The 24,162-nt window shown below is 42.9% G+C and overlaps 1 protein-coding gene across 1 annotated transcript in view; it reads right to left on the reverse strand.

The window, feature by feature from the left end:
* LOC122560453 (alpha-N-acetylgalactosaminidase-like) overlaps window positions 1-20,711 on the reverse strand; it is a 35,011-nt gene extending 14,300 nt beyond the window's left edge. Inside the window, exons 1-5 of the mRNA XM_043711086.1 lie at window positions 20,576-20,711; window positions 18,930-19,107; window positions 13,203-13,377; window positions 7,933-8,110; window positions 2,881-2,975 (exon numbers count right to left, since the gene is read on the reverse strand). Coding sequence (XP_043567021.1) covers window positions 2,881-2,975; window positions 7,933-8,110; window positions 13,203-13,377; window positions 18,930-19,107; window positions 20,576-20,711 — 762 coding nt within the window. The remainder of the gene's footprint in view (window positions 1-2,880; window positions 2,976-7,932; window positions 8,111-13,202; window positions 13,378-18,929; window positions 19,108-20,575) is intronic.
* Window positions 20,712-24,162: the final 3,451 nt, after the last annotated feature.

Genomic DNA, 24,162 nt, shown 5'->3' on the forward strand with positions numbered 1-24,162 from the left:
AATTAGGTTCAGATGGGCTTTTACGTCAAACTTGTAACCTTAGTCAGGCTAATGTGTAACTCCAGACCCATAGCAATCTCGCTGGCTCTTAACTGCTCTCTAAAATAGTTCTAGCAAGCCAATCAAATTCAGCGGGACCTGGAGATGGGAGAATAAACACTGACTCAACCAACAATACCCACATCCCATGAATGAAAAAGTAAATCGAGGAAATCACTATGGTCTCAATTACAAAGAGGCGGTTTGAAGTGATTGTTAAAGAATGGGAGAGAGTAAACAAAATGAAGAAATCCAACTTAGCTTATACTATTGAAAATTATGACTGCAGTGGCCAACATAGATTGGTCGATTGGCGACAGGCTCAAACCAGACACTTTATAGAGGTTCAAACGATTTGACTTTAGCATGCTCAAGAATGAGAACTATTCATTTTTACATATTCACCTGAAACCGCTTATCATTGATGTGAAAAAGGTGGAAGTGATGAATTATCAGGCAGCATCCGAGGACAGGCAAAATCCGAGGACAGGCAAAATCGACGTTTCGGGCAAAAGCCCTTCATCACATCCACCACCTTCAACACTCTCTTTCTTCACCATTGCTACACAATATGAACCTCAACAATCCACCAAGTCTCCTTCAACAGCACCTTCAAAATAACATCCTCCACCTCCCAAAATGATATGGGCAGCAGATACATAGGAACGCCAACAGCTGCCATTACCCCTCCAGACTGCTCGCCATCCTGACTTGGAAATATATCACTCTTCCTTCACTGTCAATGAGTCAAAATCCTAGAACTCCCTCCTGAAATGCTAAGTGGCTATCGCTATACCCCAAGAAATGCAGCGGTTAAAGAAAGCAGCTCATAACCCCCTTTCTCTGGGGCAGGAGCATGCTGAGACAATGGGTCGGCCAGGGTGGTCAGGCTTGTGGATCTTGGGAAGGAGGTAGAACCGGGCAGTGCGGGGTTCCCAGACTATGAGGTTGGAAGCTGTGGGTGGGAGATCTCCTGAGGTGATAAGGTTCTGTATGGTCTGGGAGATTATGGTTTGGTGATGGGGGGTGGGGTCATGGTCGAGGGGGAAGTAGGAAGAGGTGTCCTCGAGTTGGCGTATGGCTTTTTCAGAACGCCCCTGGTGCTCACCTTCCACCCTACAAACTTCCGCATAAACCAAATCATCCGCCGACATTTCCGCCACCTCCAAACAGACCCTACTACCAGGGATATATTTCCCTCCCCACCCCTTTCCGCCTTCCGCAAAGACCGTTCCCTCCGTGACTACCTGGTCAGGTCCACGCCCCCCTACGACCCACCCTCCCATCCTGGCACTTTCCCCTGCCACCGCAGGAACTGTAAAACCTGTGCCCACACCTCCTCCCTCACCTCTATCCAAGGCCCTAAAGGAGCCTTCCACATCCATCAAAGTCTTACCTGCACATCCACTAATCTCCTCTACATTGGGGAGACTGGGCGCCTCCTAGCAGAGCGCTTTAGGAACATCTCCAAGACACCCGCACCAATCAACCAAACCGCCCCGTGACCCAACATTTCAACTCCCCCTCCCACTCTGCCGAGGACATGGAGGTCCTGGGCCTCCTTCACCGCCGCTCCCTCACCACCAGACGCCTGGAGGAAGAACACCTCATCTTCCGCCTCGGAACACTTCAACCCCAGGGCATCAATGTGGATTCCAACAGTTTCCTCATTTCCCCTTCCCCCACCTCATCCTAGCTACTAACCTCCAGAAACTCGATCCCCTGACCTGTCCGGACTTGTCCGACCTGCCCAGCTCCGTTTCCACCTATCCACTCCACCCTCTCCTCCCTGACCTATCACCTACATCCCCTCCCCCACTCACCCATTGTACTCTATGCTACTCTCTCCCCACCCCCACCCTCCTCTAGCTTATCTCTCCACGTTTCAGGCTCTCTGCTTTTATTCCTGTTGAAGGGCTTTTGCCCGAAATGTCGATTTTGCTGCTCGTCGGATGCTGCCTGAATTGCTGTGCTCTTCCAGCACCACTGATCCAGAATCTGGTTTCCAGCATCTGCAGTCATTGTTTTTACCTCATAACCCCCTTTGTCCAGGGCAAATAGGGATGGGAGCCAACATCGAATGAATGAAAAAAACCTTGTCAAGTCTGTCCTCATCACTGCTGAGAGAAACAGCAATAACGTTTCAAGTTCAATCATTCTTCCTTTGAAGTTCAGTTCTGAAGAACAGTCACTTTGGACTTCAAGCCTTAACTCTGTTTCTCTCTCCACAGATGCAGCCAGACTCATTAAGCTTCTGCTACATCGCAGAATCCCTACAGTGCAGAAGCAGGCCATTCGGCCCATCCCCACCCTCCAAAGCTTCATCCACCCAATCCCTGCATTTCCCACAGCTAATCCACCTGGCCTGCACATGTCTGGAAAGTACAGGGCAATTTAGCATGGCCAATCCACCTAACCTGCATATCTGGGTGCTCTGGGAAGAAACCAGAGCACGCACAGGCACGGGGAGAATGTGCAATCTCCACACAGCACGTGGCTGGAATCGAACCCAGGTCTCTGGCACTGTGAGGAAGCAGTGCTGACCACTGAGCCACCATGCTGCCCCACCTTCTGATCAGCAAAAGCAGCTGCACTTTCTCAGTGTGTTTGTAATCATTACAGTTATTTAGAAAAGGCAGCCTTCTTTTCAGGCTTGAAAAGACGGCAGCAGGACCTCCCATGAAGACTTCTGCACTCTCAGTCTTTTGGTGATCTGCAGGCAAAAGTGAAAACAAGAAATAGTGCCAATTGACAACACTGCATCACAGGCACGAACATGTAACACAGTCACCACGTTATTAAGATGTTAACAGAGAGAAACAAAAGGCTTCTCTCTCCCACCTTGGGTGGCAGGCCAAATTCGTAAGCTGGCCAGCTGCAGGAGTATATGATTGGCCTTCCTGTAGCATTGAGAGCATGGCTCATCTTCGAATAACCTAGGGAATAGAACACTGAAATGAGACCTGGAAAAATGAAACAGTCATCATCAAAATGTTGGCATGTTTCAAAGCAGCATATTCAATAGCACAATACAGTATAAAAGAATATTTCTGTCGTGTTATAGGCAGCACTACTTAATAAGTTTCAACTAACAGTTCAGGGGAGTCATTGGTCTTGGGGAAAGAAGGAAGGGGGTTGGAGAGTATAAAACAGGTTTGGTACTGCTCAGGTTTGCATTTCTGCTGAGAGCTCATATCGGCCTTCCCCTTTCAGAACAGCACGTTCTCTCTTTTATTGAAAACATGGGCATGAAGTGTGTGTGAAGTTGGAATGTACTCCCTACCTTTATTCATTTTATCTTTCTTTTTCTTGGAAACTGTTTAACAGACTGAGGTCCACATGTTGAATTTGGCAGCAAAAGACTTCCAGGGATTTACAAAGGACATATTGTGTATTGGCACAAACGTAATTTCCACCTTTCCTTCTGGCCATGTTCCCTGTCCAGAACACAACACCCCAGTGCAGAAGAGCCCAGCTCTGTTCTTTCTGGGTTTTTTATTTCTGGAAATGTTAAGATAGACAACCAAATGGCTTTATTCCCACCAGCAAATCACCTGCAGTATTTTTCATCCATATTTAGCCACTAATACGACAAACGCAACTCTTTATTTTAATACCCAGATGTGCTCTTACATACAACTGAATGTTCTTCCCATCACTAAATCACCTGTGGTATTTTTTCATCTATTAATAATCACCAATAAATCACCCTTGTTTTCCAGTTCATTATTTGCATGCAAAGCCCATTAAGAGCAAGTCAGACCACCAATGGTGAGGGAGAGGTAGGGTCAGAGAGGGAGGTTGGATTCAGAAGGGGAGGTAAAACACTCTGTCTCGTGAGCATTGGCCTGTCTCCAGCTCTTTTCTTTTTATATGTGAACCCAGTTCTTGATATTTTCAATACCAACTTGCTCAGTGTTGTTATACAGACCTAGGTCTCCTGGCTAAAAGATAGGGACACTACCACAACACCACCAGGCCCTAGCAATTACAGCTCTTTTCCTTCTTCTGAATGCAGTTTCTTTGTCATATATAGACGTTTTATCACACACAACCAAACGACTTTCCCACCACCAAACTACCACAACTTTATTTGTTGCTTTTATCTATGAATCACCACCACCAGTAATCACCCGTGCAGACAATTAGAAGTTAATGCGCAAAGTTCATTACTGGCAATGTGAACCGTCAAAAGTGAGGGTGGGCAGGTGATTAGAGAGAGCAGCAAGGGGTTAAACCAAAATGGTGCTGGGTGAGGAAATAAAGCAGTGAATCCCCCATAGTGCCCATCTCTCTGTAAAAGCATCTGAATGCAGCTTTTAAAAACAGTCAAATGTGCATCACTTTTTCTCAAAACATTTAAGGAGTTCTGTCTTACCCTTAAAGGGACCTTTATTTCTAACACTTATAGAAATGAAATTAATTCTAGCTTACTTAATGAACTGTTTTCTCCAGCCAGATTAAGCACAGGGATATCCTACAATGTGGTCTAAATGTTTGCAGAAAGAACTTAGATCAGACTTAAGTGAAGATAAAACTTCTAGTTGTTGAAATTCTTATTAAACAAAATTTGCTAACCTAATGTGAAGAGGGGAGGCAATAGCCTGGTGGTATTATCAATGGACTGTTAATCCAGAGACCCAGGTAATGTTACAGGTACCTGGGTTCGAATCCTGCCAAGGCAGATGGTAGAATTTGAATTAAATAAAAATCTGGAATTAAGAGTCTAATGATGACCATGAATGCATTGTTAGAGGAAAAACCCATCTAGTTCACTAATATCCTTGAGGGAGGAAATGGCCATCCTTACCTGGTCTGACCTACATGTGACTCCAGACCCATAGTAATGGGGGTTGACTCTTATCCACCCTCTGGGCAACTAGAGTTGAGCAATAAATACTGGCCTGGACAGCGATGCCCACATTTCCATGAATAAAGAGAAAACAAAGAAACTAGCAATTTAGCAGAGACATTATTGCTGGTTATTTAAGTTGCTCCAAAACAGGACTGGTTTATGTTGGGTGGGAAGTTAAAATGTTGGCAAGATCAAGCACAAACACCTTCCAACCCACCCACATCCCGTTTACGGTAAATGGACATAGGGACAGCTGACCAATCTGGTCTCAGGGTGCCAGGTCACTCATTGCAAGCTCTGAAGTTGATGGCATCCATTTTATGGTGTTTTCTACCTCTAACTGTTGTTGTTTTCATTTCCTTGGCCCCTGGGAACAGGGCACGTAACAAGAGTGAGGAAATGCTGGATAGTGATGGCATTGTTGGGTCAGGAGAAGCTGAAGTCTGATTTTTTTTCCTCCAGACCCAACGGACTAATCTTGTAAGTGCAACACATCCACCCCACTTGTATCCTGTGTCTAACCTTCTCCACTTTTAGCATCTTCGTTCCATAATCAGGCACTCCCTGTGGTTCCCTCTGAGTCCCTCATGATCAGCAACCTCTCACTTCCTCCTCAACTGTCATTTTCCTTGATTAACCTGCAATTATCAGTCTCCCCTCTGACCACCCCAAAAATATTTTTTTAACCACCTTTGCATCCACTCTGGGTGTCTTCTCACCCTCACCACTGCTATGGGAAGGTAGTGGGATAGTTGTCTCATCCAGCCACCTAGAACCTCGGGCTAATGTTCCAAAGACAAGGGTTCAAATCCCACCAACACATATTGTGTGAGATTGAAATTCACTTAAACAAAAACTCGCACAACAGTAAGCATTTCAAAATGGTCGATTGTGCAAAATACCATCTTGTTCAATAAAGGGGCGAGGATAGGGTGTTCAGCCAAGGTCTTTTTTCTCGGGTGGGGGTGTCCAAAACTAGAGGGTATAGGTTTAGGGTGAGCGTGGAAAGATATGAAAGGGACCTAAGGGGCAACTTTTTCACGCAGAACGTGATGCATGTATGGAATGAGCTACCAGAGAAAGTGGTGAGGCTAGTACAATTACAACATTTAAAAGGGTGTATAAATAGGAAGGGTTTAGAGGGATATGGAGCGGGTGCTGGTAAATGGAACTGAATCAGATTGGGCTGTCTGGTCACCGTGGACCGAAAGGTCTGTTTCGTGCTGTATGACTCTATGTTGTTTAGGGAGAGAAATCTGCCATCCTTACCTGATCTGGCCCATGTGTGACTCCCAACTATGGCAATGTGGTTCTCTCTTAATTACCCTCTGGGCAATAAATACTGGCTTAGCTAATGGTGCCTCTATCCCATTAAAATATAAAATAAATCCACTTAATACGTTCCCAGTTATGTCAATTAAGCTAGTTAACAGTCAGGTCAACATGCACTAGAACTAAAACTCCGTGACATTTGGGGCAACCTGCACTTTGAGTTTTCACAACTATATTTCACCCCATTCCATAATCTCACCGTTTATAAATACCTAGGATCGTTCAATTTCATTGGCATGCAATTTCAAACTAAAGGAGCAGATAGAGGATGGATGAATGAAGCTTAAATATCCTAAAATGCTTCAAGGGAAATAGATTTCAGAATACGGGAGTAAGGAAGTGACTTATTACTTTAATTATGGTTGACGTTCTGAATTGGTGTGCAGTTTTAATAACTCCATAACAAAGTTCAAAGATGTTGCCAACTCAGTAAAGGCAAACGAAAGTGACTTTTGCAGCTTCTGTTGCCTACGTAAGTTATAGGCACCAAACTACTAACAAAATACTTTAGTGGATGGGATTGATAACAATATGTAGAAAGAGAAAAAAATACTCATCATATACAAATGTTGTATATGGGGAAGGGGTCATCTGTCTTCCTTTTCAAATTGTTTTAAAATGCAAACATCCTTCTAGGAATTTTCTTTCCTCCTTTTCATATCATAGAATCCCTGCAGTATGGAAGCAGGTCATTTGACTCATCAAGTCACAGTAACCCTCCAAAATCCCTGTAACCCCACATTTCCCATGAATAGTCCACCTAGTCTGTACAGCCCTGGACACTATGGGCAATTTAACATGGCCAATCCACTCAACCTGCACATCTTTGGATTGTGGGAGGAAACCGGAGCACCCGGAGGAAACCTTTGTAAACATGGGGCGAATGTGTAAACTCCACACAGACAGTCCGCCGAGGATGGAATCAAACCTGGGTCTCTGGTGCTGTGAGGCAGCAGTGCTAACCACTGAGCCACCATACCATCCTTTGAAGTTGTTTTCCCTTTCCATGTCCCATTTTCCCATAAGAGTCAGTTACTTTGTCCAAGTGACCATTATTCATTTGACAGTATATCACAGCCAGAGGTAGGACGTCCTCCCCTCCACTTCCATACTCTAATTCTCCCTTCCAATGCCAACATTCATGGTTTTAGCAGAGGCTAGTGAATAGGAGAAAATGAGAAATGGGTACACTGGTTCTGACTGTCTTACTCCCAGAACCATTCTAAATGCTCATATCAAACTGAGACTAGCTCACTCACTGTAGCCCAGCAATTGGAGGTGGGACATGGTTGGGTTGGAGAACTGAACTTTTTGACCAGTGAATTTTTAGAATAACCCTATCATTCTAATCCCCACTATCCTGGTTTTCAAAATGGTGAATGGACCTCTGAAGGGAAGGAATTCCAAATTCAAATTATGATGTTCCAGACTAAAACAAAATTGATACAACAATGGATTTGAATACACTTCATTTGAAGGCCATTTGGCCCACTGTGAGCGGAATGGGGTGGGATAACTCAACAATTGTGTTTTTTTTAATGTCTTTGAGTTTGAGTCTGAAATGTATACAGTGTCAGTGGTCAGCATACCTCTATCTATATCATAAGATAAATTTTGTATTCAGCAGCACCTCACACAGCTTCTCCCACATACTCAGCAAGATCAAATGGTGCGTTACAATTACGAGATCTAGCGGGCGGTCATACCTATTGCTTTCTCAGTGGAGTTGGAGTTGCAGCCATCAAACTTCAGCATGTCTATTTCCCATTCGGCAAATGTCTTGGCATCAGTGTCAACCTTCTCCAGTGTGGTGCCTGGAAACCCACTGCAGGTTGTAATACCCAAGTCCCCATAAATCCCTAGCTTCAGCCCTTTAGAATGAACCTAGTACAAACAATGCAGATCAACAAGTAAATATCTCAAACTTCCAGGATAAAACATGAGTAAATGTGTCACTTTGTAAAGTTCAATTTCTGTATTTTTAGTTAGAAAATTTAAGCATACTTCAGGCAGTTGGTTACCAATACAGTTTATTTTTCATTGTTCTCGCTCTGGTAACAAAATGCATTTCACTTTTTTTAAGGGTTGCCTTATTTCCATCACTGAATGTTTTTTTTTTAATAATTAGGACTACATGTTTGTTCACAGTGTTACGACACAGGGTAAACCCCCCCCTGCTAATTTAAACCTGACACACAGAGAAGCTCACCTCATGTTGTAATCTATTACATTTCGAAAAGCAAAGAACTATCCCAGAGGTCACTAGTTAAAGTCAAAATTGACAATTTTATTCTTTAGGTCCAACAGAGAACATTAAAATAACAGATATTTACAACTCCTTTCTCTTAAGCCTATCCTTTACCTCCCACTCTACAATATTGGACTGATTTTTTAAAAAATCCCCGATTGAGATTTACAGAAAAATAATCACGTTTCAAAACCAGCCAGCTTTGTCGGTCCTCCTCTGTAGATTTTCTCTGTATTTTTCTGGGTCGTCTTCTCTTTGGTCTTCTGCTGCACAACCTTTCTTATGGACCTTTCAGAGAGCTATTCGGTGAGCAGTCTGTACTTGTTGGTGCTCTTTCAGTTCTCCCTGTAATTGTTCAAAATGTCCTGTTTTATACCCCAAAACATTGGATCATTTCATTGATTTGATGTCATCCCAAACAGTAAAATTCAAATTCAATTGGATTTTGGTATCTGGGGCATAATTTAAACTGATTGGCTGAATTTGGACTTGTTTTTGTTCCATGGCAACGCAGCTCCAGCTATTTGTTTCAACCAAATGTTACATTTTTAAATTGTTCAGCACACTCTGTGCTTTCCGTCAGTTTTTGCTAGCTTCCTCTCTCTCTTAAAGGTACAATACACACCCACACCTTCATAACAACAGAGATCTTAGTATAAAATGTCTCATGAGACTAAACCTCAGTAACGTACAAAGAATTGGTGTTACAAATGGTCAATGGTTTTTAAATGGTGAATGATATTCCATGCTTTTTACTTCTTGCTTTTTGCTGTCTGTGAGAGTTCTCCAATGTGCTTAGTTCATTGCCCGGCCTACAACCTTCCTGCTTGCAAGGTGACATAGACCTCCTATTAATGGTGTCAAATTCAGAGTGATATTGGAATGGACAAAATCCATGTGCTGATTTTTACCTGACACTGTATTCGCTTCTTAGCTGGCCTCAAGAGTGAAGCAAAAGCAATGGCCTGAATTTGTGGTTATGATGGCAATTAAATTGTCAGCACTCACTGTCATTATTGTTGGAAAACAAGAACAATTCCTGGCATCCACTTCTCAACTATTGTGGAAGTATCTCATTTTTCCACGGTTGCTATTGCAGTTTCACAGAGGCAATCAACACAGAATCACTGATTTGACAAGAACACCAACACTTTATGCACTATTCTCCTGTAAACTCAGTGAAAATGTTAAAACTGATTCATCAGGAGTAATTGAACTTAACAACGAACTGAATCATATTTACTAATGACCAACAACTCTGGTACTGAAAAACAATGTGTGGATTATAGTTCACTGTAAGAAAATGTAAAAAGTGCATGATATTTAAAATGATGAAACTGACTTCTTTTAAATTAGTGACGATCCATTTTTCCCCTTAATCTCATGTGTATGCTCCATTTTCTCTCTCTGTTAAAGGATTAATATATGAATGATATTTCATGCTTTTTACTTCCTGCTTTGCTGTCTGTGAGAATTCTTCAATGTGTTTGGTTCATCAGACTGCTTACAATGTTCCTGCTTCCAAGGTGCCATTAATGATGTCAAATTCGAACTGACATTGGAATAGATAAAATCTATGTGCGATTTTTTACCAATAATCAGCGAGGTATCAAGTTGTGTCAGGTTTCACACACAGTTTCTTTCACTGAGGTCAACTGAGATTTTCAAAAATTTCCGAAACTCATCTCATTACACATGCATTAGGAGGAAGTGACGCCTACGGATGCTGGAGAATCAGACTCAAAAAGGGTGGTGTCGGATTTCTGATGACAGTCTTATCCCCGAAACATCAACTCTCCTGCTCCTCAGATGCTACCTGACCCACTGTGCTTTTCTAGCATCACACTTTTCAATTCATTACACATGCACCAGGACCCTACGGCATCTTCCATCTTGCTAGGATGTTTTGCGATTCCTGGCATCAGCGCCATATTTAAAACAGAGTTGTGCACCAAGTCAAGTGCTGCCAAGTCAAGTCCAGAGGACCTTGCACAGTTTATTGAATTGTCCCTGACATGTCAGACAGTGTAAAATTGGCACCTTGCTCTGCCAATAGGGACCTGGAGATCCTCGTGGGTGGGCTGGTGCAGTATAGGGACTTTCTCTTCCCTCAGGACTGGCAGAGGAGACCACACTGGCAGCCGGTTCCAACTTGCTTTGAGGTTGCCACCTGGGTCCAGAGCAATATCCGGGGTTTGGAGGTCAATGTCCATTTCCACTCGGTGAATCTAAGCACCTCCATCTTCTCTCGGTTACCTCATCGCCAGTTTACCTCTGCTACCGCATCCACTTCCCACCAAGATTCATGTTTTCCTGCTACTGCCTTACAACATTACAACTGCCTCACTCACCTTCACCACCCAATCCCCCGGACAACAAACCCTTCCTTCATGGCCTCTGCATTGCCTACTCGGAAAGAAAACATCACTCTGATTTTTTCTCTGAAACTGCACCTGTGACAGCCACTTCCATCTGACTCAATCCTTCCTTTTGCCTCAGGCCAGGAGAAAATGGCCCACAATGAAGAAGCCAGCAGATAATGGAGTATCTAACATTTGTCTCCTAATCCCCGACAGGTTTCAGTGCTTGACAATGATAGTGCTGGCTATACCATAAGCTCCCTGCGTCCTGGCAACAGAAGCACTGTCCATTGCTGTGCTGCTCTCCCATTACTATTACGGTGAATGGACTCCTGGCATGTCCAACTCCTGCCCTTTTCCATGATGGCACTGATGTGTCTCCTTCAGTGGTGTCAGCACCATCCCTATGGTCACCATGACATTAACCCCTCCCTCTCTGAAGAAGAAGCCGTGACCCCTCAGACCAAAGCTGCTCAGAAACTGGCACACGGTGGGGGGGATAGTTTAGTCTCATTAGCATCATTGCCATGTGTCCACAGCTGGCTGATGAGGAACTGCCCTAGATCATTGGTCCTAGAAGGACTGCCAGAGACCTAGCACCATCTCGGCCTTGGGCAGGACACCCTCATAGGTGTTGACAATGAAGAACTTTATCAAAACACGTAATCAGACACAGGAGCAGCAGGCAGATTTGTCCAAGGCACTGGGAAAACTCCATCAAGGGTTAGAAGACTCAGTTGATGCTGTTTACATTATGCTGCTTATGCTACATCTTCTGACTGCCACCGTGGGGAGATTGGGAGGTTGGTGGCTGCTATGCAGAGCCAGGTCCAGTTCTCTGTCCCTCAGGGTCTACCGAATATACACAAGGACTCACACCCCATCATTGATGCTCAGCACCATCAACTGGGGGTGCGAGGGACTTTGACCTCACTCTAGGTGCCCCTTCCTCACAAGGAGACAGGGTGGTGCAAAGAGGCAGCCAGCTGAAGAAAAACTACCCGAAGGCTATCAGAAGACTCCTCTCAGAATACTCCAGAAGTGATTGGGCCTTCCACCTCTAGCCTAACTGCAGTCCCTCCACCACTGCCCACACCCCCCACCTCCCCCTTCTAGCAGTTCAAGCCAAGGAGGGTGCATCTGCCTCTGGGCTGCACACACTCAACATGTCTCAGCTCTGTATCCATAAACAGTCCTGGGGGAGCCCAGCAATAACTCCACAGCCAACTGGCTCCACTCTGCAGCAGGCTTCCTACGGCTGTGAGCCCTGGACACTGCAGCAAAGTCCAGTGGGAGGGAATGAAAGAGATAGACCTTCAGAGGGCTGATCTGTGTGTAGCTCCTGGGCTGACTAAATAATAGTCTTCGTTCTGGTTCCACTGGGACCTACGGGGTTGGACTGTGGCCCAGTCCCTGGACTGGAGTGAGCTGGAAACCCCCAAGCCCGACCATTCCATGCGGCCAACTGACTGTGTCCAGGTCTTGACACTAATATCACAGTATCAGCCCCAAAGGTGTCTCCCTGAACTTGACTAAGAATTGCACTCCCCAGACATTGAGACAGGGTCATTCAATTGAAGCAGTTACAATGTGTTTGCTGTACACACAGCAGTTACATGGTGTAGGTGAGTGATTGACATGGTTTGGCGATGTAGGTGATGATGTCCCTTTGCCACTGGCTGTAAAATCTAGTCCAATTAAAATTAACTCAAAATAGACTAACACAAACTATACTAAAATAAAAGCAAACTTGGCATATGTCCTGACATTATATTAATCAAATTTAAAATTTCTGTTAATTGAAAGCATACCCTTGACTGTTAACGTTTTACAGTTGTTTATAATAGTATAAGAGGCCTGCTATATAGCATGGGTTTTAATGTCCTTAAAATCTTCTAATGTAAGTTATCAACTAGAATATGGCAAAATTGAAATCATGACTGTAAGTCTAAAAGAAATGAGATATTGGATTTTGAATGAAAGAAATATATGGAAGAACATCAGGCAATTTGGGAAATGTCTGAGCACTCAGGCTACCACTCAATCAGCGATGTTGAAAAATCACCCCCAATGTTACAAAGATTCCTGACACAACAGAAGTTTCCAATGGCACCATTTTCTTTTCCATTTTCATCCTCTCTTAGCTGTCTGTCAGGTCATTTGTGCTCTATCTTTCTGAATTGAATTCCAATGCATTATGCACTAACTTACTGCAGGCTCAGTAAAGTTACTGATACGCAGTGTTCTTATCCACTGAATCATAGTTTGGAACCGGAGTGTGTATCACACTGGAGAGCTATGTACTAAAAGTAATATTGTGTGATATCCCTAGCCTGATGTCCACTTGAAATTTGAAAACATCACTCACGTAATCAGCCAGCGCTTTAATGCCATTTGGGAATCGTTCTGGGTCTGGCTGAATCTTCCCATCATCATCCCTCATCTTCGCTGACCAGCAGTCATCAATGTTTATGTATTGATATCCTAGATCTTTCCAGCCATCCTCGACCAGCTTGTCTGCCATTGACCGAAACAAGCCTTCACTGTTACAGCGAGAAGCCAAGAAGATAAGGGATCATTAAACTGTTTCATCAACAGTCTGCAACTTTAGTTATTTGTTATTAATTATGTACTCAAACATAAGGGAAGTTTTGCAGGGTATCTCAGAAAATAAGTCAGAGATTGCCCAGTGTGCACAACCTCACCAGGATTCTCTTCCAATGAACTCTTATTCTCAAACAGGGGTGCCTAAGTTTATACCAAATCCAGGTGATAAGAATTGAGTTGCATCCCTGAATAAAAAGGATGGCCGGTGGGGATCCCCAGTGGAGGGCTCTCTACGCGGGAGTCCTCCCCCTTTCTCTCAGGGATCTGGGGTGGAGGGTGCTGCACGCAGCAGTCCCCTGCAACCGCAGATTGCGGTGGTTCACGGACTCCCAGCCCAACTGCTTGTTCTGTGGCGCCGTGGAGTCCGTGGACCACGTGTATATTGGGTGTGGGCGTTTGCACTCACTTTTTGATTTTCTGAAAAACCTCCTCCTCTGCTTTTGGTTGCACTTCAGTCCCACGCTCCTGATCTTTGGGCACCCGGTACGGAGGAAGGAGGGCAGGTCTGAAGACCTCCTCGTGGGTCTGCTCCTGGGCCTGGCCAAACTGGCCATCAACAGGTCCAGGCAGCGGGCCGTGGAGGGGGTCGTTAAGGCCGACTGCCTGCCCCTCTTCCGCGGTTACGTTAGGGCCCGGGTGTCCTTGGAGAAGGAGCACGCGGTGCCCACCAACACCCTGGAGTTGTTCAGGGAGAGGTGGGCACCGCAGGGAGTGGAGTGCATCATTTCTCCCTCCAATTCTATTTTGATTTAGTCCCTACCCTCCCCTTCACTGTTTTGATCACACAGCACTGCCCTTTGATGTGAAGGGCAGTGTTTGTCACTGGCCACCCGGGTGTTTTCCTATCTTCCTGGTGGTGGAAATTGAATAAAGATTCGTGCACTTTGTGTCTTTCACTGTGTCTCACACCTGCGCACACACACCATGGGTGCTGGGGATAAAAAAACCAAGCAAACAAAAAACAAAATAAATAATAAAAAAAATATAAAAAGGATGGCAAAGTTTATAAGGTTAGCACCTAGCAAGGAACATTTCTAAACAGTCATTTTGCCAAAACTTTCCATCTTGTACGCATCAGGTCGAATGCATGAATGGCAAATTTCAAACAATTACAGCAATCTATTCGACAGGAGATTGTCCTAATGAGTGCAAGATGAGACATGTGCCTTAAAATATCAATTTCTGTACAGTCGACTGTTTGCATAACAATAAATGCATTAGATAGCAGATTATATAAAGATTTGATTATCCAAATGGAAAATATAGGATTATGTTACAAGTCAGTATCACTGCAGTATTCAAAGGATATCATAAACCATTTCAACTATCATCCAGATCACATAATCTGCTGCTGCCAGGAAATACCTTCCTGACTGTGTGCTAGCTACGCCATTTTGAGCACGTAACTGCTAAATTTAAAGAATAGGTTCTCCAAATTAAACACCAAATTTGTATCAGCCGCTTTATACTGGAATAAAATAGATTTTTATTTTGACCAATGTTCAAAGAAATTACTTCAGTGAATTCAAATCGTGATGACATTTGATGCAGAAACTGCGAATGATAGAAAATGTGTACATCTGAAAATTTGTTTTAGATACATGAATCTTTATATAATCTGATATCTAATGCATTTATTGTTATGCAAACAGTCAGTGGTACAGAACTTTAATATATTAGGGACATGTTGTCTCACCTTGCACTCATTAGGACAATCTCCTGTCGAATAAATTGCTGTGATTGTTTGAAATTTGCTATTCTTGCATTCGACCAGATGGATACAAGATGGAAAGTTTTGGCAAAGTTGCTGTCCAGAAATGTTGCTTGCTAGATGCTATTCATGTCGCTATCCAAATGCCTCTTAAATGTTGTAATTGTACCAGCCTCCACCACTTCCTCTGGCAGCACATTCCATACATACATCACCCTCTATGTGAACAAGTTGTCCCTTAGGTCTCTTTTAAATCATTCCCCTCTCATCCTAAACCTATGCCCCTCTAGTTCTGGACTCCCCCACCCCAGGGAAAGACCTTGTCTATTTATCCTATCCGTGACCCCTAAGGTCACTCCTCAGCCTCCGACGCTCCAGGGAAAACAGCCCTAGTCTATTCAATCTCTTCCCATAGCTCAAATCCTCCTGGCAACATCCTTGTAAATCTTATCTGAATCCTTTCAAGTTTCACAACATCTTTCCGATAAGAAGGAGACCAGAATTGCATGCAATATTCCAACCAATGTCCTGTACAGCCACAACATGACCTCCCAACTCCTGTACTCAATACTCTGACCAATGAAGGAAAGCATACCAGGTGCCTTCTTCACTATCCTATCTACCTGCAACTCCACTTTCAAGGAGCTATGATAGATTGGCTTTGGATATCTAGTCGGCATGGATGAGTCGGACTGAAGGGTCTGTTTCCGTGCTGTACATCTCTATGACTCTATAAACTTTACCACCTTTTTTTATTCAGAGATGCAACTCAATTCATTTAAAATGCCTGAACAGTATGTAATTGCCCCTAAGAATCTTTGAAAATAACCTTGTAATACTTTGCATTAATTTGAAAAGAATGAATTTTAATTTTCTTGGATCATTTGGGATACTTGTCCATGTGACCTAGGGTCTCTTGGCCTGAAAATAGTTTTAATGGGACGAAAGTTAAGATATACCAACCATATGTGGCTAGACAAAAAAAGCAGAGTTATGAGCAGCGGAGTTGGAGGATCAGTGATTGGTGCACAGATCCAGACACAAAGAGAAAAGGCAGATAAAGCCAGAAAGTGAAAAATAGAATTCATGCAAATAGAAGCCAGGAAAGCTTGTTCTGTTTTCTGTTCAGTGCTAAGAAAACATATACAGTTCCAGATGCAATGGGGGAAGCAATGTATGACTAAGCTAATAGTGTCTGAACCCCCTTAGTGGGGTGACTAGCTCAGGTATGTGAAGGAGCTGAAGGTTTGTATTAGAGGATCTGATCATAAACTGGTTATTGTTTATTGGTCAGTTGAAAAGGAACCCTAGAAAACTATTGAATTTTTGTGACCCAAATGAGAGAGAGGTCTCACAGGTATACCTCTGTCAGTGTTAATCATGTGCAGCGACCTCAGATGGAAAACAGTTGCCAGTAAACAGCACTCGAGGGTCAATTGGTTAAGTAGGAAATTAAGAGATCCTATGTCCCAGAAACCAAGTTAAAGAGCTTCAGAACTGTATGTGTTGCCATATGCGCAGTAATGCAAATGTTTATGGTTACGTAACTTTGTTCTTTGTTGAATCAACTATTTTTAGTGAAATTTACTTTTTTAAAAATTTGGAGTATCATGTGAGTGTATATTCATCTTTCATTTACATTGGCCCCGTTCATGTTAAATTAAAACTTACAAACAAGATGTTGGCATTTTCTTTATTTCACTGAATCCCTACAGTGTGGAAGCAGGCCATTTGGCGTATCGAGTCCACACTGACCTTCCGATGAGCATCCCAACCAGACCCATCCCAATACCCTGTGTAACCCTTTGCATTTCCCATGGTCAATCTACCTAGCCTGCACATTCCGAGACACTATGGACAATATAGCATGGCCAAGCCACCTGACCTGCACGTCTTTGGACAGTGGGAGGAAACTGGAGGAAACCCACAGGGAGAATGTGCAAATTCCACACAGACAGCTGCCCAAGGCTGGGATCAAACCCGAGTCCCTGGTGATTTGAGGCAGCAGTGCTAACCACTGAGCCACCATGCCAGCCAGCGTTTGGGATTATTTCATAAACTTCGGTGCTGGTTAGCTCAGTTGGCTGGACAGCTGGTGTGTGATGCACAGTGACACCAACAGCATGGATTCAATTCCTACACTGGCTGAGGTTACCATGATGAACACTCCTTTTTCATCTATCCTCTGGGACTATGGAAACTTTACCATTTTGTTTGGTTACTTTGATTTATGGTTCCTTCACAGGGCTTGTGACAACATTATAGTAAAACATAAACTAGTTGGCAAAGCATCTGTACCACCTTGGCATACTATCTGACTGACTAGTGCAAACACCATTGGCACAGGACGTGGGAAAGGTCACCTACACCCAGCTGGGGAAACAGCGTATGATAGAAACCATGGGAAGGTCTGTAGAACTAGGAAAACCATAAACTTTTCAAAAGAGTAGAAATAAATTACATGTACCACCATACAAAGGCAAAATCTGTTATGGACCAGACCAGAGAGCCTCAAAATATTTTAAGAAGGTATCCTAGACCCTAACTTTTTCTTACTGTAAAGGCAGATGGCAAGTGCTATGTTCCAGAAGCAATGCATCTGGTCAAACTACTCGATGTTAAGCAGAATTCTAGGAAATGATGTCACCACAGGAAATGACATCACCAACCCAAGGAATAGAAACACATAAATAGAAAGCAGGCTATACCACCAATGATTCATTTGGAGGCTTACTGATGATGTTACCTACTATGGTGACAAAATGTCTGAAAATGTCCAGCTCGGCAAGCAATCTTACAACCAGAACCTCAACTTGAGCTATAAATCTTCTCAAAACTTGCTTAACCAAATAATAGATAAGGTAACTATTACTAATGAACTGTTCCAATATAGTAACATCCCATAAACACACCCCTTGGCACAATGGCAAATTCTCACATGCTGTTTTCCATCCCAGAGGAAGAAACATTAGGAGAAAATTCAGCGAAAGTACCAGCTTTGAGACATTAACTGAAGCTTCCAATTCTTTTGAGATCCCAATTACAAGTCAACCTAAAAACTAAAAAATACCTAGAAATCCTGGTCTATGAGAGCTGACCACATTCAGCTGCTTTTATTGTTTCAACTTTAATAAAAACCCCAAGCTTCACAAATTGTTTACCTTCTTTGAGACAGCATGGACCTCTGCCTTAGAACCTTTCTTCAAAAAGAAAGCAGGGCAAGATAACCTCTTAAAGTGTCAGCATTGTCACAGATTGTAACAAAGCAAGGAAAGCTAGCTGATCTAATGTCCACGTATGGAACGAGCTGCCAAAGCAAGTGGTGGAGGCTGGTACAATTAAAACAGTTAAATGGGTACACGAATAGGAAGGGTTTCGGGGGATATGGGCCAAGTGCTGGCAAATAGGACTAAATTAGTTTAGAATATCTGGTTGGCATGGACGAGTTGGACCAAAGGGTCTGTTTCCATGCTGTACATCTCTATGACTCTGTATAATACTGTTTGAAATCATATTTTAGAATTGCAAATTTAAACCATGGTGTCCCTGCCTGTTCTGTTGCCGCAGTCATGCTGAAATACTGGATGGAATACCTGCCATAATTATAATGTTCATTGCTAAGGGAGGGGGGAAACAGATTCAATTGTGGAGCTGTTCAAAACCTGCATCGTAAGTGGGATGGCTTAAAATGGGAGAATAGAGGGAAAAAAAGCATAAAATAAAATAAAAGAGAAAGGTTACAGAATTGACAGACACCAGCTACTTTGCAATACATACCTAATACAATTATCAGGGTACTGCTGGCAATCTATGGTACATCTGAAACGCTCCCAAGATATCCACCCCATTGGGGGAGTTCTTGCCAAACCATTATCCAGAGACATGCTCGGCCCAGCTAGTATTAGCAAGAAGGATATGAAGAGGGAAAGTATTCTGCAATTCATTAGGAAGCTTTCTGGGAAGAAAAAATGAGTTATTAGCCACATTAGTTTTAGGACCGATTATTACATTTCTGTCAGTTTGATGATTATGATTGTTATAAGAGTGTTTCACTTGAAATAAATAGGTGTACGACAACTTGAAGAAAAATCCCAAACAACTTTCGGAAATTTATTATTCAAATATGTATCACAATCTTCTAATGACTCACACCAAGAAAGGACGCACAAAAGATCAAAAGACATCCACATTTCTTCAAAATTCCCTCATTTATTTAACCATAGGATCTTTTTAGCTTCTGTTAAATTCCTGCCTTTTGAAGAATATCAAAAACCTTTGGATGGATTCCAGCACAGAACCAACCTTCCTAACCCATCCCCTCCAACCCCATCATGTAACAAGTTAGTCCAGCTACAGTTACAAATATCTAACCTTTTGCCTTTAATGAGAATTCATTCTTTTGTCTCCACCCTAGATTGATATATTTTGTTCCTTATTGCAATTCAACATTATTTAGGTCAAATGCCACACACTTCAGAAGTTGAGGCATCATTTGTTTCTATTGGAAATAAAATCAGAAATATTTTATAGATATCCACCTGTGGTCAAAGAGGGCTATGCGCTTCCAATCAGCCAGCGTTTTGTTCCCTGTTCGAGTCCCTGAGTGCTATCTCCCTGGCACAATTTGATCATGATCCTTCATAAAAAAAAGCAAAGAAACATTGACGATGAGTTCAAATGGACTACAGCTTTTGTCTCGTCCAAAATGCTTTGTACCAACCCAAGATAGCCTCATTTGGACTGATTACTGAGGGGAATGGTTCTCAAACTCTTTTAGTATTGCGTTGAGCCAACACAATGTTCAGGCATGCAGGACAACTTGGAGGAAGTGCTATCCATCTTTCCCTCACTGGGTAGAAACACCCATTCTCCCCCAAATTGCCTTTGATTCCCAGCAGCTGTAGTAATTTTAGGTTGATTGAACTTAGCTGACATCATTCGTCAGAGATTGGGAGATCAGGAATAGATAGGATAGAAGCAGGGAGGATGCTTCCACTGGGCGGGTGAAACTAGAATGGGGGAATAGCCTCAAAATAAGGGGGAGCAGACGTAGGACTGAGTTGAGGAGGAACTTCTTCACCCAAAGGATTGTGAATCTGTGGAATTCCCTGCCCAGTGGAACAGTTGAGGCTACCTTGTTGAATGTTTTTAGGGCAAAGAAAGACAGATTTTTGAACAGTAAAGGAATTAAGGGTTATGGTGAAGGGTTGGCAAGTCAAATGATCAGCCATGATCTTATTGACTGGCGGAGCAGGCTCAATGGGTCAGATGGCCTACTCCTGCTTCTCTTACTTCTGTTATGATACTATTTATTTTGAAACATTTCTAGCACTACCTACCCATACATTTTCTAAGAAATTATTTTAATTCCTCAGAGTGAATGGGAAGATGAGATGTATAGCAAGTTCCATTTATATTAACACCTGTTCGGTAGTCAGGCATCACAGGAGTATCATCAGGCCAAACAGAGTTGACACAATGCAAAGAAGGTGGCATTGACAGAGCCTGGTCAAAGCGGAAGGTCAATTCTTTCTTACTGTGAATAGATCTGGGCACCATACCTTAGGAAGGCTAACTTGGCTTTGGAGGATATATAACATGGGTTTACAAGAATTATACCTGGTTTTCAAGGATTAATTTATGAAGAGGGATTATACAAATTAGTTCTGTTTAATCTAGAATCTAGAAGGTTGAGGAGTGATCTGAGTAACGTCTTCAAGATATTAACAGGAAAAAACAGGATAAATAAAGATAAACTATTTCCAATGGTTGGAGATTCTAGAACCAGGGGAGATAGATTGAGAATTAGGGCCAGACCTTTTTGTTCCAGAGAGATGTTAGGAAGCACTTCCACACACAAAGGCTGATTGATGTTTGGAATTCTCTTCTAAAAACACAGTTAATGGTGTATCAGTTGTTAAATTTAAATGCGGGATAAATCAAGTTTTGTTAAGCAAAAGATCCATCATAGAATTCCTACAGTGTGCAAACAGGCCATTTGGCGCATTGAGTCCAAGCCGACCTTCCAAAGAGCCTCTCACTCAGACATCAACCCCCCCCACCCCCCCAAAGAAAAGTCCCTGTCACCCAACATTTCCCATGGCTAACCCACCTGGCCGAAACATCCCTGGACATTGTGTGCAACTTAGCATGGTCAATCCACTTAAATCTGCACATCTTTGAACTGGGAGGAAACTGGAGCACCCGGAGGAATCCCACGCAGACACAGGGAGGATTAGTTTTACCGTACTGCAATAGTAATCCTGCTCAGTATGAGAGGAGCTGCCAGTTCAGCCATTCGGTGTATCTACTTGCCTGAGGAGCCAATGGTGTGAAACTACCATCTATGGGATTATGATTGATCACTGCTAAGTCAGAATCCCATCTAAGCATAACGATACCCTATTGGTGCAAATCACTAATTGGCCTGGGATAACCGACTCCAGTTGATGTGCAACACTACTCGAAAGATATTAAGGGACATGGGCCAAAGGCAAGTATATGGAATTAGGCCATAAATCAGCCATGATCTCATTGAATGGAAAAACTGGCTCGTGGGGCTGAATGGCCTACTCTGTTCTTATGTTTAACATTCAACCAACTAATTGGATCGAGAGGTGTAAGAAAGCTGGTTCCTTTTTTCTAAAAGCTGATCCTTTTCTCAAGAATACTATGTCCTTGGTTTTTTTCAGGGGGGTAGTTAAACGCTCCTGGTGCCAATTTGACTGTTTTGGTACAGGGATTAAAGGGTATTGAGAAGCCTTTTTGTTTATATGTAAACAGATGAGACTTCAGGCCAAAGTGGTCATGTTTTAGAAGTGACCTGTATAATGAAAGGGGCATGGTCAGCTCTCTAGCTGAGCAGTTCAGTCCAGAACTAGTTAGAAATTCAGCAGTGGACTGTGTGAACAGGCTGCAAAAACTCTCTCTCCTTCTGCCCTTCTAACTTCAACCTGTAGCATATGTTCCATTTGTACTGGTTTTTAAGAAGGTTTGCTTATGGGGACTGTTGTGTATATTCGGAACAGCATAATTAAGGCTAGTTTGGATAGATTGAGTTCTGTAGGGGTTCTTTATTCTGTCCTTAGTGTTTCATTGTGCAATTTTGTGAATAAATGTTTGTTTTAATACCTGATAGTCAACCTCACTAACTTACTCGAAGTAATTTTTATTGTACACTTACCAGAACAAATTGCAAAGTTATGGTCTGGGCTGCCTGCTTGAGAATGCTCTGAGTGGTCTGGCCTAGTCCATAACAGATTGGGGGCCCTTTGCGGGATTTTAAACAGCAAGTGGTAGGAGCTAGTGTCTTTATTTCAGATGTTGGTTTGGTTGGGATAGACAAAGCTTGGGATAGTGATGGCTCTTTCAGTCACCAAAAGTTTTCTGCAAGTGGATGCAGTGACTTTGGAAGTTTTTCAAAAGATGAATAAGATGAAGTTGCAGGAATTGGCAGAGAAGCTAGAATTGGAGCTGCCTGCTTCTGTGAGGAGAGATAATTACAGCAATAGCTCAGCATTTAAACTTGATGGAGAAACCATCAGAATCTAGAGAGATGGTAAGAATTCGATTTGCAAATGAAGCAGCTTGAGTTAGAGGTGAGAGATAAGGAAAGGGCAGCAGAAATGACACAGTTTGAGTTACAATTAAAAGAAGAGAAGGAAAAAAGAGAGCAGCAGAACAGAGAGAAAAAGAGAGCAGCAAAAGAGGGGAAAAAGAGAGAACAGAGAAAGAAAAAGAAAGCTTTTGAACTTCAAAAACTGACACTTAAAAAGGAAAGTCAGCTTAAAAGGCTGGAGATAAAGGTTGAGAGTAGGCTTGGTGAGGATGAGCTGGTATTCAGAAGCCTAATGAGAAACTGATTAAATATGTTCAAGCATTGCCTAAATTTGATGAGAAGGATGTGAAAGCCTTTTTCATCTCATTTGAAAAGGTGGCTAAACAAATGCAGTGGCCAGTGGCAATGTCGGTTTTGTTGATCCAAACAAAACTTGGAGGTAGGGCTAGTAAGGTATTCGCATCACTATCAGAGGAGGTATCTGGGGAGTATGAGGAGGTGAAAAAATCCATTTTAAGTGCATATGAGCTTGTACCAGAAGCCTTTAGACAATGTTTCAGGAATCTAAGGAGGGATCCAGGTCAAACCTATACTGAGTTTGAAAGGATCAAACAGAGTAATTTCGATAGATGGATAAGAGCTTTAAAAATCGAGCAAACCTATGATGCCCTTAGAAAATAGAACATAGAACCTAACAGCGCAGTACAGGCCCTTCGGCCCTCGATGTTGCAATGACGACTTAAATGCACTTAAACTTGGCGAATCCACTACCGTTGCAGACAAAGCATTCCATACCCTTACTACTCTCTGAGTAAAGAAACTACCTCTGACATCTGTCTTATACCTATATCCCCTTACTTTAAAGTTGTGTCCCCTCGTGTTTGCCGTCCCCATACTTGGAAAAAGGCTCACCCTGTCCACCCTATCTAACCCTCTGATTATCTTGTATGTCTCTATTAAGTCACCTCTCAACCTTCTTCTCTCTAACAAGAACAGCCTCAAGACCCTCAGCCTTTCCTCGTAAGACATTCTTTTCATACCAGGCAACATCCTAGTAAATCTCCTCTGCACCCTTTCCAAAGCTTCCACATCCTTCTTATAATGCAGTGACCAGAACTGTACACAATACTCCAAGTGTGGCCATACCAGAGCTTTGTCCAGCTGCAGCATAACCTCCTGGTTCCAGAACTCAATCCCTCTATTAATAAAGGCCAAAACACTGTATGCCTTCTTAACAACCCTGTCAATCTGGGTGGCAACTTTCAGGGATCTGTGTACATGGACACCAAGATCTCTCTGCTCATCTGCACTCCCAAGAATCTTACCATTAGCCCAGTACTTTGCATTCCGATTACTCCATCCAAAGTGTATCACCTCACACTTGTCCACATTAAACTCCACTGGCCACCTCTCACCCCAGCTCTGCATCCTATCTATATCTCTCTGCAACCT

The sequence above is a fragment of the Chiloscyllium plagiosum genome, chromosome 21 (genome assembly GCF_004010195.1).
Source record: "Chiloscyllium plagiosum isolate BGI_BamShark_2017 chromosome 21, ASM401019v2, whole genome shotgun sequence".
NCBI classification, from domain to species: Eukaryota; Metazoa; Chordata; class Chondrichthyes; order Orectolobiformes; family Hemiscylliidae; genus Chiloscyllium; species Chiloscyllium plagiosum.